This window comes from Panicum virgatum, chromosome 8K (assembly GCF_016808335.1).
Source record: "Panicum virgatum strain AP13 chromosome 8K, P.virgatum_v5, whole genome shotgun sequence".
Taxonomy (NCBI): domain Eukaryota; kingdom Viridiplantae; phylum Streptophyta; class Magnoliopsida; order Poales; family Poaceae; genus Panicum; species Panicum virgatum.
In genome coordinates this window covers 51,678,629-51,692,516 of record NC_053143.1, presented here as the reverse complement: position 1 = coordinate 51,692,516, position 13,888 = coordinate 51,678,629, and the positions used below count along the sequence as shown (strand labels likewise).

General features: G+C 44.7%; 1 protein-coding gene across 1 annotated transcript; it reads left to right on the top strand.

Moving 5' to 3' along the window:
• Positions 1 to 10,800: 10,800 nt before the first annotated feature.
• On the top strand, positions 10,801 to 13,495 carry LOC120645140 (laccase-15-like). Its single transcript, XM_039921900.1, has 2 exons — positions 10,801 to 11,477; positions 13,088 to 13,495. Exons 1-2 carry the CDS (start codon positions 10,844 to 10,846, stop codon positions 13,276 to 13,278), a joined length of 825 nt encoding a protein of 274 aa, XP_039777834.1. The 5' UTR covers positions 10,801 to 10,843; the 3' UTR covers positions 13,279 to 13,495.
• The last annotated feature ends 393 nt before the right edge of the window (positions 13,496 to 13,888 follow it).

Sequence of the window (13,888 nt, the reverse complement as noted above, 5' to 3'; positions counted from 1 at the left end):
GATTCTTGTTCCTAAAATTTTCTAAAATCAAGATCTACGCAACCATACCAAATTCACATAAATCAAAGTTTATTTCCAAATGTTGTGTGCTTGTTTGTTTGATCGCGTTCGTCCGAGCCGTTAGTAATGTTCGACGTACGTGCGTAGGTTCGAATGATGCCACGTTCGACGACGATCCTGAGGACCCGGACTACGTGGAAGAACCAGTCAAAGAGTTTGAAGGCAAGTCCAATCGCCTCTCCTTGATCATGTTGAACCCAGATTTTCGCAAACATAAAATAAGACAAACATTTAAATTGGACTTTTTTATTTCGTGCATGATGTGTCTTTTAGAATGTTTTTCTCCCGGTTAGGGTTTACCCAAAACTTGTTGATTAAGCCACTCCTTGATCTTTGAGCACCCTGATCCCTTGATAACCATAGGTCAAAATTATTATTTCAAAATGGTTAGGCTTGAAGCTTCACTATCACAAAACTTTCAAAAACAATGTTTTCTCGTGTTAGTTTATAAATGTTTTTTAAAACTATTTTGAGCTGGGAAAGATATGGCTATGCACCTACTTTATGCATATGCTACGGAGAGTCTGCCCTAGCATATAAGGATTGTCGTTGTGGTAATCACCTAGCATTTGTTTCATGCAACCACATGTCCGACCTAGGACGGACTTGGTCACGAACCCATGGGCTTAGAACCGCAATTCACCTAGAGGTAGGGTGCAACGAACACCAGGAGCGGACCTAGGACCTGTGTGGCGTGCCAGAGTCTGGCCCTGGCACGGGACCTGTGTGGTGTACCGTGTCGTGAAATGAACTATATCCTTTAGCTGTGTGCTATTGGGCCCCTGATTGTTCCGTGGTGGTTGTGGGCTATATGTCCTATGCGTGTGCGGGATCAAGTTGTACTTGACGTAACTCAAGTATATCATGTGGGTAAAGTGTACAAACCCTGCAGAGATTAAATCTATCCAGATAGCCGTGCCTGCGGCCTCAGGTATGCTATGGTGAAGTCACAGTGATTAGGATTTCGGAAGTTTTTGTGTGTGTGTGCTGGATGGAATAGAATCCCGAACTTGTATGCCGAGATATCGGGCAAAGCTATGTGGAAATGCCATAGTGTGGCAGTGTGCTTTTAAGCACGGGAACTAGCGGGATTGAAGTATCTCCCCCAGGGCCAACACCTATATAATGAAAAATACTCTTATCGTACCTTATCTTTTCCGAAGAAACATAGTAGGATTTCACACATGCATTAAAATTAGCTTTTTCCGGAAAACTAAACCCAAGCCTCCCCTTGCCTTGTCCCATGCATATAAATAAACCTTTGTTTAAAAGATAGGGATTGCTGAGTACATTATGTACTCACCCCACCTATCCTCATGTTTTTCAGCAGAAGATGTAGAAGGCGAGTTCGATGTAGATGAAGACGCGTAGATAGGGTTTCGCCTACGCCCATACTTTTGCTTTTGGTTTTGGGTGTCCGCGTAGTGCTTCCGCCGTGTAATAAAGTTTACGACCTGCGAGCCGTTATGTAAGAATCTTATGTATGACTCTGTGATATGAAATGTATGCGATGTCAGGCTTTCTGTACCATTTCTGTGTACCTTTGCGTACCAGCTACTGATCCAGGGACTGGTACGGTAAGCACAGTGGATCTCGACAACGGGGTCCGACAGAGGTGGTATCAGAGCCGAAGTTTGGCCGTAGGACGAGACGCTAGGATTGGCCGCTAGATAGGACCTACTTTACTAAAAATTAATTTCAAAAATTGCTTATAGCCTTTCCTTATCCTCTACTTTATAAAAATTGTTTCACCTCTACTGACTCATCTTTTTCAAAATTTTCGCAGATGGCAGGATACGAAGATGAGATGACCTCCCCTTTCCCTAGCCTAGGATCCCTCTCTGCAGTGCTGTCAGAGGCCATTCAGAGAGCCGTAGGGGCCGAGGACTGAGAGCCAGCACTACGGTTTGAGTTGGAGCATACTAGAGCCCAGCTTGCAGCAGCAGATGACCGGATTCATGCTATCCAGGAAGCATGCGAGAAATCCGAGGAGAGCCTCTCCAGAATCCTCGACCAGGTTTACCAGTATTGCCACTACACTCATGGAGGACCACGACGCCGCTACGTCGCTCGCAAGAGGCTTTTCACCTACCCGTGGGGCGGTAAGGTGAAGAAGACCGGCTACTCACCTAGAGTCGATGATAGAGTTCCACCTCCACCTCAGTCACCCTCTGAGGAGGAGGAAGAAGACCCAGAGATTTGGATCTACTACGATAGTGACGGCATCGCCGAGTCCCTCGGAGAGCACGACCCTGCCCTTAGACTTGTGGACTTCGAGGACGACGCCTGAGCCGATCCAGTAGTGGAGTTTAGGTTAAGATAGTGGCGAGTGTGGCATCGCCTTGAACAATTGCCTCTGTTAGATAGTTAATGACCCCCTGAGTCATGTCTATGCATAATCATAGATGACGCAAACTATGTTCTAGTTATATATGTATGTATGCGATCCGTGGGTCGCGTGTAGGAAAAATAATGTACGTGTTTGTGCTTGTGTTGAAATGAAGTGTTGATTGTGTGTGTATGCTTGCTCTGTGTGTGCCTTGCTCTGTTTTTCTTAAAAACCTTCCTTAGCTAGAACCCCCCATAGAACCTCTCTTCTTACCCCCTGCTATCACCGGACGCATATGCCGCATGCTCCTTCTGCCCGCATTCAGGCCCACTGTGAGCGTGCCGCCCAGGCCAACGAGGAAGCAGCTAGAGGACACATGGCACGACCAAATCGTGCTGGACAGGATAACTGAAGGGACCCGTTACCCGCCCCTGCATGTGTAAATCACTGTCAGGAAGAAGAGGAAGTTCAGCAAGAGTTGGGTTATGAAGAAAGAGCCAACTACGATGACGAGGAATTGGACGAAGATTATATAGCTGAGGAAGAGGAAGAAAGTGAAGAAGTGGAAATGAAACCAGAGGATGAAGAACAGGAATTACCCGAGCCTCCGATGAACGATCTGGTAGCCGTTATGGCTCAGCAGACCCGGTTACTGCAAACCCTAGTCCAGGACCGACAGGGATGCCGCGAGAATGCCCGCGGACCCGAGGCAAGACTTTCAGAATTCATGAAGTTTAGGCCTCCCACCTTTGATCATGCCGAAGATCCTCTCGAAGCCGACGATTGGCTTCGCGAGATCAATAAGAAGTTGGACATCATCCATGCCAGAGGCAGAGACCGAGTTCTCCTGGCCGCCCACCAGCTCATTGGAATAGCTGGAGAATGGTGGGATAATTACAACAATGCCTCTGAGAATCCCGAAAATATCACCCGGGAGGAATTTCAAGAGGCATTCCGTGAGTATCATATCCCGGAGGGGATAATGGAGATGAAGGCGGAAGAGTTCCGCAATCTGAAGCAGGGTGCCATGACGGTCACCCAATATATTCGAAAATTCATGAAGCTGTCCCGCTATGCACCGGATGGTATCGACACGGACAAGAAGAAGCAGGACCGCTTCAGGAGAGGGTTGAGTCCGGCCCTAAGGATCCAGTTAGTCACTCATATCTATCCGGACTTTAACACCCTTATGAACAAGGCGATCCTCTTGGAAACACCCGTTCTGAGTTGGAAAATGATGGCAAGCGCAAATTTAATGCACAGAGACAGAAGCAACAGGAAAGGATCCAGAGGCCCCGCTTCGGCTACAGCCAGCAGAAGTCGAGGTTCCAGCCCACACTACAGTTCAAAGCCTCCGGATTTTAGCCAAACCAACAAGCCCCAATTTTCCGGAGCTAGGGCTCCGTGAACCAACAAAAGGACAACAATGGTGAAGCAAGTAAAGTGGTGAGCAATGACAGAACTTGCTTCAATTGCAGAGAGGTTGGTCACTATGCTGCCAACTGCCCCTATAAGCAGAACCAGAACCGGGCACCCGCCCAAGGGAACTCCAGCGGAAGTATAAGGACTGCCGCATCAGGAGCAGGACATGGTGGACCGCAAGCATCAGGATCACAGAAGAAAACCGGTGCAGTCATTTGGACGAGGTCGCATCAATCACATCGACGCTCAGGAAGCTAAGAGGCACCAGATGTGGTGCTCGGTGAGTTCTTCGTTGACTCCATCATTGCGACAGTTTTATTCGACTCTGGAGCCTCCCATTCCTTCATTGCATCGGGATTTGTTGCCAAGCGCAAGATCCCTATAGTTTTGCTAAAAACCCCCTTAATCACCCACTCGCTTGGGGCAAGTATTAAATGTTACTTGGGATGTCTACAGGTTAGAATTATGATAAAGGGGATAGAGTTTCTAGGCACATCGTGGCCGGGCGCTAGGCAGGTGACGGGCGTGGGCGGCCGCGGGGCGCAGCGCGGGCGCGGGCGGCAGCGTGCGTGGCACGGCGCGCAGACGGCTCAAGGGCGGCGCGAGAGCGACGGCGAGGCGACGGTGAAGGTATATACATTGTTTTTTACATGTTAATTTTAGTTTTAGTTAATTTTAGTTTTATAGTTTTAATTATAGTTTTAGTTTGTTTAATGTTATAGTTAGTTTTAATGTTATAGTTAGTTTTAGTTAATTTTAATTTTGTAGTTAGTTTTAGTTAGTTTTAATGTTATAGTTTTAATTTTAATTTTATAGTTTATATGTTATAGTTTTAGTTAGTTTTAATGTTATAGTTTTAATTATAGTTTCATGGGAATACATTTGTTAATTTTAGTTTTATTTAACATGTTAATATAACTCGTGTAGGTAGAAGGTAGTTTTTACCTGTGCATGATTACTAGTGAATCCGTTGGTTTCTGAAACTCTAAAGTTTACACCATACCTTCGCCAATGCAAAGTTATGATATAGGAAAATTTCTTTTCCAAAATATGATATAGGAGTGAACTTGGCTACTATGCGAATCAACGGGCTCAAGAGTCATGACTACCACATATTGATGGAGCGGCTTCTTCCGATGATGGTTTGAGGCTATATCCCTGATCATGTCTGGCAAGTGCTGGCAGAGTTGAGTTTTTTCTTCCGTCAGCTTTGTGCAAAAGAGTTATCTGTCACAGTAATTAAAGAAATGGAAAGAATGGCGCCTGTGTTGCTCTGTAAGTTGGAGAAGATTTTTCCACCCGGCTTCTTCAATCTGATGGAGCATATGATTTTGCACCTCCCATACGAGGCACGAATGGGGGGTCCCATGCAGGCCCGTTGGTGCTATGCAATAGAGAGATGTCAAAAGGTTCTTCGAACTAAATGTAAAAAAAATGCAAAATTGAAGCTTCCATTGCAGAGGCATACATTCTAGAGGAGGTGTCAAACTTCACATCCAAATACTATTCTGACAACCTTCCTAGCGTGCATAACCCACCCCCTCGTTACAATGCTGGGGACAATGAATCGAATCTAAGTCTTTTTCAAGGGCAACTGGGAAGTGCAAGTGGTGCGACCATCAAGACCTTGCAATTTCAAGAGTGGCATACTATCATGCTATATGTGTTAACCAACCTTTTCGAAGTCCAGCCGTACATACAGTAAGTTGTCAACAAATATTTAGTATTTGAATACTTACTGTTCTGCATCCAATCCCATTGTTCCTCTTTGATTCAGGGAATTTCATGTGGAATTCTGGCATTTATCAAGGGCACCTACCCTACAGGAAGTTGAGACCCTTCTTAGATAGGGTGCGGGCAATGGCTGTCCTGATTTCATTTCTTGGTTCAAAAAGAAGGTAACAGCCAATTTAGATTGTTCGTAGTATTTGCTCCTGTGCGCGGATAACATGACGAACTATCTTGGTTAAACTTGAACTTGTAGGCCGAAAAAGATACATCTATGAGTGCTGAGTTGCAACAGGTTGCCAATGGCTTCGCGTATAGGGTCAAGTCATTTGCCACTTATGATGGGAATTGATATCGCTTCCACACAACAAGGCATGAGCAAAGTCGGCCCAATTGAAGAACCACAAATACCGGAGTTTTTACCCCTGGAGATGATGGATCGAGTACTATGGAAGAATCGAAGAAATATACGAACTCACGTTTCATGGTACCAAAACTATGAAACCAATTATATTCAAATGTCATGGGTTTGATCCTCAAGATGTGCGACGAACTCCGAATCTTGGTCTAGTCGAAATTCAACAGTCATCGGTGTACGCAGGAGACGATGTCTATACTGTGGCTCAACAGGCCACGCAAGTCTAGTATCTCTCATACCCATGCCAAACCAATGACCGCCTCAAAGGTTGGGATATTGTGTACAAGGTATCGCCACATGGTAAACTACCTGTCCCAAACAACGATGACTACAACATAGACTCAAACACATATGTTGGAGAGTTCTTTCAAGAAGATGGGCTACAAGGGAGATTTGAGATAGACTTAGCCGACGGGATCGGAATGGATGTTGATAGTGAAAGGGTTCACGAGGATGACGGGGATGATGTTAATAATGTGCTGGACATAGAATTACTTGAGCGTTTTCATTTAGCCAATGACAGTGATGATGACAACGAACCTCCTTTAGAGTATGGTGTTGATTGTAACGACACACGTGATAGTGATGACGAGACCTATGATCCAGCTAATCCCGATGCTCATGAATATTTCTAATATATGTAAGATTCGTACTAATTAATTTACTATCTAGTTGTAATACTATATTTTGTTTACATTACTAGTTCTAATAGTATATGTTTTGTTTATATTACAATCTGTAATACATGCATTAATTGGTTTAATCTTTTTAACTGTAGGTGAATGATCAAAGTTGGTGGGGGCGGCAAAGGTATGATGAGGTCCATCTCGGAGGTGCTCGGCAGAGCTAGCGGGAGCGCTGGGTTGTCCCGGTCGGCTAGACAGAGAGGCAAGGGGAAAAAGAAGGCTGCAGCAACTGACAATACTGGCACAGCTCGACAGAGGATGGGGAGGAGCAGGAGGACACCGTCGCCTGTACCTTCCCTGTCGTCGTCTGAGGATGTGGTACCTGAGGCGCGGGAGGAGGAGGAGGAGGAGCAAGAGGAGGAGGAGCAGGAGGGGGTGGAGGTAGGCGCCATACCTCGTGTATGGTTGCGAGGCCCCTCTATGCTCCCGACTCGATCCATACCGGAGGCAGGAAGGCTGTTTATTCATCCTGACGGCAAAGGGTAAATAACTTTAGATATTTTCACTACAATTTTATATATATTCAAAATCACAATTGAAACTAATAATTTGTCTTAATTACTTGGGCAAGAACTTTGTGATCATCGCTCCAGGTATTGGTCCAGGTGCTCATAAACACATGCCCAACGGCATCCTGGGGCTGCTCTGCAAGCTACACTTTCCTGGCTTGATGGAGATTTCTGGCATGGAGCAGCCGGCGTCGTCCTGGGAGAACTACATCGCCACGGAAGACATCCAACATAGGAGCAAGGCGAGCCAGGTGTTGGCCGAACTATGGGTAAGTGTATATGCTTGATTTTTTTGTAGACTCTCAATAGACCGCATCCATCAGATATTATTTGAAATACTGACGTCGCGTATATGTGTAGGATTTCTACAAATTGGAGGAGGGAGTACCGCCTGCTATGGCACGCGAGGTGGCTAACAAAGCCTGTTACAAGCTCGTGGCGGATATGAATTACGAGGCACACATCCAGGCCATCGTAACTTACCATGCATCAATCAATGTGATGGTCAAGAAAGAGCAGGCGAGAAACATGAGGATGACCCGGGAACAATTTCTTTCGGTATATATACAACAGTAATAATATTTACTTTTTCTAAGATTCTGTATGCTCCATTTGATCATCTTATATGTCTTGTACTTGGTTCCGTGCAGGTGCCGCCGTGGTGGTTAGCCAGTAAGCTTCCGTGCTTCGAAAGGATGGTGGACAAGTGGTGCTCGGAGGGTTGGGTGGAGATCCACAACTCTCACCGGGAGCGGCGCTTACAGATGGGTGGGACATCACACCATCAAGGCAACCGTCACCTCGGCCAGTACGCAGCTACCTGGGTACGTGACTTCATTTCTTTATTCTAATGCAAAATTCTTTTTAATTTCTAATCATGTCCCTTTTTTCGCAGTCGGCTGCACATGGTGGCCAGGAATGCCTCCGCTCCAGGCATATGCTTTGGCCCACAAGGGGAGGGCGTCGTCGTCCGATGTCACCTTCAACCTAGAGGATCCGCCCGAGGCGTACAACAATGCGTTCACCCACAGCCGCCTGAGTGGTTACAGTGAGATGGCAAGGCAGGTCCATGGGTAGGATTTCGATCCGTTCGCGCAGCCGATTGATGTAGAAATCCTCATGAGGGCGGGAGGAGGCAGGAAGCATGTCCGACTCTTGATGGCTGACAGCATAATCGACATGGCCAGTACTCCCACTCTCTCGCAGATTCGAGCTCGGAGCACTGACTCAAGTCCAGCTATACGCCCAGAGGCAAGCTCCTCACAGATATAAATGGACGCACTCAAGGTTATTTCTGTGTTACCCATCGTAGATTGAAATTTACATACAATTTCTTTCTATTCTAACCCTTCAAACAAATATTGCAAGCCCAGATGGATGCCCAGCTGTTGGCACAGCAGCAGGAGTTATTGGCACGGCAGCAGCAGCTGGAGGCGAGGTGGCAAGACGAGCGGGAAGAGTTTCTGCGGCAGCAGGAGGCTGATCGCCAGAGACTGGAGTAGGCGCTTAGCTACATCCAAACTCTCAGCGCGTCGATAGGTCATTCGCCGTCTCAGTTCTGTCCACTTCCACTTCCACCTCGTGCAACAACTCCTACTCCTGTGAGTGACTTGACAACCTTGTAGTTTCATTTCTTATTGTGACTTAGCACTTTGATTGATTGATAAGGCCACAATGATTTAGAACTAATGACTTAGGATACAATTACAGTGACTAAGAACTTTATAATAACCTAAAATGACTTATATCGAATGTTCATATCTTCAATCGTATCTATCACTTGCAATCTTTTCAACTATGTCCAGAATCAATCGGCAGCATCCAGTGATGTGCCCGTGAATCCAGATATGTCACCTCAGCCGCCTCTGGGGACGCCTCAGTGGCTGTCTCAGGGGCCGCAGTCTCAGTGGCCGCGTCAGGGACCTCCGCCGCAGTGGCCGCCTCCGGCGTGGCATCCGTATATGATGTGGGGGCCAAATGGTCCATCGCCACCACCGCCACTGCCTCCGCCGCCGATCCAGTGAGGTGTACGCACGTTTCTGAATTTCTATGGGTATTTGAACTTGTATGAACTTTGAATGAATTTGTATGGACTTTGTGTGAACTTTTATGGACTTGTATGGTTATTGTGAGAATTGTCATATTTGAAATATCTATAATGTGTATTGTTATATATATAAACTGCCTGTGATATCTATTGTGAAATATACGTGTTTTGGGACCATATATGAGAGCAAATAAAAAACAGCCTGAATAAATGGAGTTTGCCGTGTGCTTTTACCATAGCACACAGCAAAGTTTGGTCACTTTGCCGTGTGCTTTGGCCATGGCACACGGCAGTTCTGAGGTTTGCCGTGTGCCTTTGGCACGGCACACGGCAAAGTGATGAGGTGTGCCGTGTGTTATACCTGGCGTGGCACACGGCAAAGTGCTGAACTTTGCCGTGTGTTATACCTGGTACACGGCAAAGATTTGGCACACGGAAAAATGTTTGCCGTGAGCCCGTGATAAGGCACACGGCAAACACGGCTTTGCCGGCTGCTCTTTGCCGTGAGCTCTTTGCCGTGTGTAGCACACAGTAAAATGTTTGTCATGTGCCCAAGGCACACAGCAAACCCTGCGAATCCGGTAGTGCAGTAAGATACAATGCCTCACGATTGACCTACCACGATATAGTGTCAGAGAAGCCAACGGCTACTTCAGTTGCTTAGAGAGACCGGATGAACCGACGCTACCCATGCCAGAGGCATCGGTTCATCCGATGATACGCAGATTTCTGCTGACCGATGGAGCAACGGCTACAAGACTTGGTGGCCTATATATATGCCTCACCCCGGCCATTTAAAGCTTGCTGGAGTCCCAAGACACCTCATACACATCCAAGAACACCTCCAAGCCATACAAGAACATCAAGATCATATCCTTAGCCCTTAGCACACTTTGAGAGTGTTGTGTAAAGGATTAGCCCTTAGTGAGTGAGATTGCAAGGCCTTGAGCCTTTGTGATGTGGTTCTCTAGTGAACCAAAACAAGAGCTTGGTACGCCGGCACCTTGGAGCTTTGAAGCTCGCCGGCAACGTCATTGACCCTCCGACTTGGTGTGGAGCGGCGACGACACTTTGTGCGGGGGACGTGGAGACCCCCATCCTTTGTGGAGAAGCTCCTTAGTGGAACCCTGGGCCAAGGTGACTGTGATTGTGTTCACGGAAGAGACTTGGTGGCCGAGTAGCAATACTCTTAGTGAGTGCTACAACAATGTGGATGTAGGTGTGCCTTTGTGGCTAACCGAACCACGGGATAAACACCCGCGTCAAAAGTTTGCTATCTCCTATCCCGCTCCTTAAGCTCCCGCATTTCATTCTAGCAATTTGTGTGCCTTTACTTTCATAGAGTAGTTTCTTGATAGGAAAGGCTATATGTTGCTAAACTCTTTTGGGATAGGGGTTTCACTCTAGAACAACCATAGTTGCACATCTAGATAGCATGATTTAGTTTAATTTTGTGCAAACTAGTTGGAGCCATAGGTCTAAGGTTTTTGAATAGTGCCTAATTCACCCCCTCCCCTCGTAGGCTAGAGCACCCGATCCTTTCAGAGCCAAGGCCCCTGCAGTGGCACAACGTCAGTGAGCTCGAGCCGGGGTACAGAAGTAGGATGTCGAGGTCCATCAGGTGATGTGCCGATAGTGCCTAAGATGCCTGATATACATGACACAGTTACATCCTTCTACTTCCATAGCAACCTGACCAGCCTGCAGCACCATGCGCACCTTCTGGTCCAACAAAGAGTCGATCAGCGCATGTTCGTTGTGCTTGGCCTTGGCACCATCTGCAAGCAAGGCCACAAGTTCTCTAAGAGAGGCGACAGTGATGAGGACATCCTAGTGGCTACCATGAACAATGTCTCCTTCCTGCCCCCGACGTCGAAATCACTACTAGAAGCACACTACTATCACACCGGCCTCCATGGCATGATGCAAAACCTTCCAAAGATGCCACCAAAATTATACAATTTCACTGATGAAGCCTTAATCCCATTTGGACCAAAGGAGATGCGACTAGAGCCGACCTACAAGGCGACGTTGGTCCGGCGGTTCCAACATGGTGCCGTGGTGGAGATAGTCTTCCAGAGCACTGCAATGCTACAGGGTGACTCCAATCCAATGCACCTACACGGGCACGACATGGTTGTGCTTGCGCAAGGGCTTGGCAGTTATGATCCGGTGAAGGATGGGGCCAGGTACAACTACGTGAATCCACCAGTGAAGAACACTGTGCTCGTTCCAAATCTTGGGTGGATTGCCATACGATTCGTTGCCAATAATCCAGGTGCGTATAAGATTTAAATCCTTGTATCATGTGCCTAGAAGGAAAATATTATGTGGAATTGCTTACCTTATTTTAAAAACAAAAATGTTCAAATAGAGGAAATAAAAATTAAAAGCATCCCGCGCGCAAAGGGGTTAGGTTGTAGAGAAAACCCGCTGCCAGATGGAAAGCTTCAGAGCCACCCAAAAACACTTATGCTCCTATATATATATATATATATATATATATATATATATATATATATATATATATATATATATATATATATATATATATATATATATATGAAGTTTGACAAAATCCTACTAACAAAAAGGAGAAATATTGGCCTCACCGGCTGCAAAACATTCCATACAGGAAAGCTTCGTATAGGTTCTGCATAGATCAAAAGAGTGTAGTGAACTCTTCTGTACGAAGTTTAGTGAGAATCTTGGTAAAATTAGAAGTTTGAGCCTCATTGACAGTATAACATTATGTTAGTTCCTTTTGTTTATTAACCATGAATTTCGTCATGACATTCAAAGTTCCTCTTGTTACTAGTTACTAGCCTATCAACCCATGCTCCCATACAGGCTAATTAAAATTAATATCTCTATTGCAATAGATTTCATTTTGCATGGCACGTCTACATGTGTTTGAATATGTTAATTGAAGCATTTGTTTATAAATTGGTATTCTTATCTCTTCCATCATATATCAATATATGGTGACATGTATCGTGGGTAGTATTTTTATATAAAAAATAACATAAATAATATATTGATAATGATAGAAATAGTAATTTAGAATTTTATATTGGTGCACTCGAATATTTTATTGTACTTATATAATTTAGATTTAGATTTAGGGGTTGCTTTAACTTTTTACTATGACATAATTTGATAATTTTTATACAAATTTATGAGATTATTTATATTATTTTTATAATGGCATATGTGGGTAATTTACACGAAGATTAGGGGGTTACTTCAGATTTTTTTATAATGGCAGAGGTGGGTAATTTAGATACATGTTTAGGGGGTTACTTTATTCTATTTTCATGATGACAGAGGTGGGTAATTTGTTAGGAAGGATAACAGATCCAACGAGGGCCATATGATTCTGATTTTTATATGAATTTCTAGGATTTCTCTATTTTTCTAGAGTATCCACCTAGGATCCTAGGTGGCTTCATGTGGAGTCTTCAAAGAAGTCTCCAATTAGTAACAGTAAGATTATGCCATACAATAATATCACGCCTGAACTAGATCTGGTAGGGCATGAAATCCTGAAACAAAAACAATGTGTGAATAGCTACATACATTTACACTCGGGATCTGAAGTCAACCTGATAACTTCATATAGGGATAAGATAGGAAATTTAATCAAAAAATATATCTCCAAGTTTAGACTTCTATTTGGTGCACTGTGAGAATAGCCACAAACATTTATACTCGATCGGGGTCTGAAGGAGTCAATTTCTAAGGATTCTATGAGACTTCAATCAAACTAATTCTAGATTAATGATATTTTGATGTTGTCTACTTTACATTGCCGCCCATATTTATTTATATTAGTTGGCTGCCCGTGTACGAACCCGACAACTCATTATTTGTATTTTTGGTATACAGGTGTATGGTTCATGCATTGTCATTACGAATTTCATTTGTCAATGGGCATGGCGGCTGTGTTCATTGTAGAGGATGGGCCAACAATGGATACATCTCTGCCTCCGCCGCCCGTGAATTTTCCTACTTGTGGCCATGACATTGATCTCATGCCAAAGGATTTCTACCTCCGTACTAAGAAAAGTGAAACCTAGCTTAGATCATAAACGGAGTATGTACAAAAACATCAGACCACATGTTTTCAAATAGATGAGTGTGAATAATGAACGTATGGTATGTGATAAAATATGTAGCATCTACGACTGAGAACCACTTAACCTTGTCGTCCTACATGATAGGCCAAGATACACTGGTACCAAACTTCCATATGTGGCTCGAAAACAATGATTGCACGGATGCACAATATCCATGCTGGATCTTGAAAAAGCCCAGCACAAATAGTGGTGCTATTGAAGACGATTGAGTCATGTCATTATGTTTTTTTGGTCATGATAATATATGACAATTGTAGTGCTAATAAGTTATCTGATGAGAATATGTTAAGTACCAATGTACCATGTTATTAAAATATTGCTGGCTAACTGTGTCAATGACTGTAATGTTTAAGTTGTATTATTACTGTTTTCTTTCCATATCTGTGTGAGGGACCGAAAAGGCGACCAGAGGGGGGGTGAATGGGAGCCGATAAAAAATTCTCGCAATTGAAAGGCCGGCCTATGATCCCAAGTTTACAGGTGAATATCAGTACCGTATAGCTCAGGACGGCTATCGGCACTTGCAATATCCACAAAGCGAATACGAACA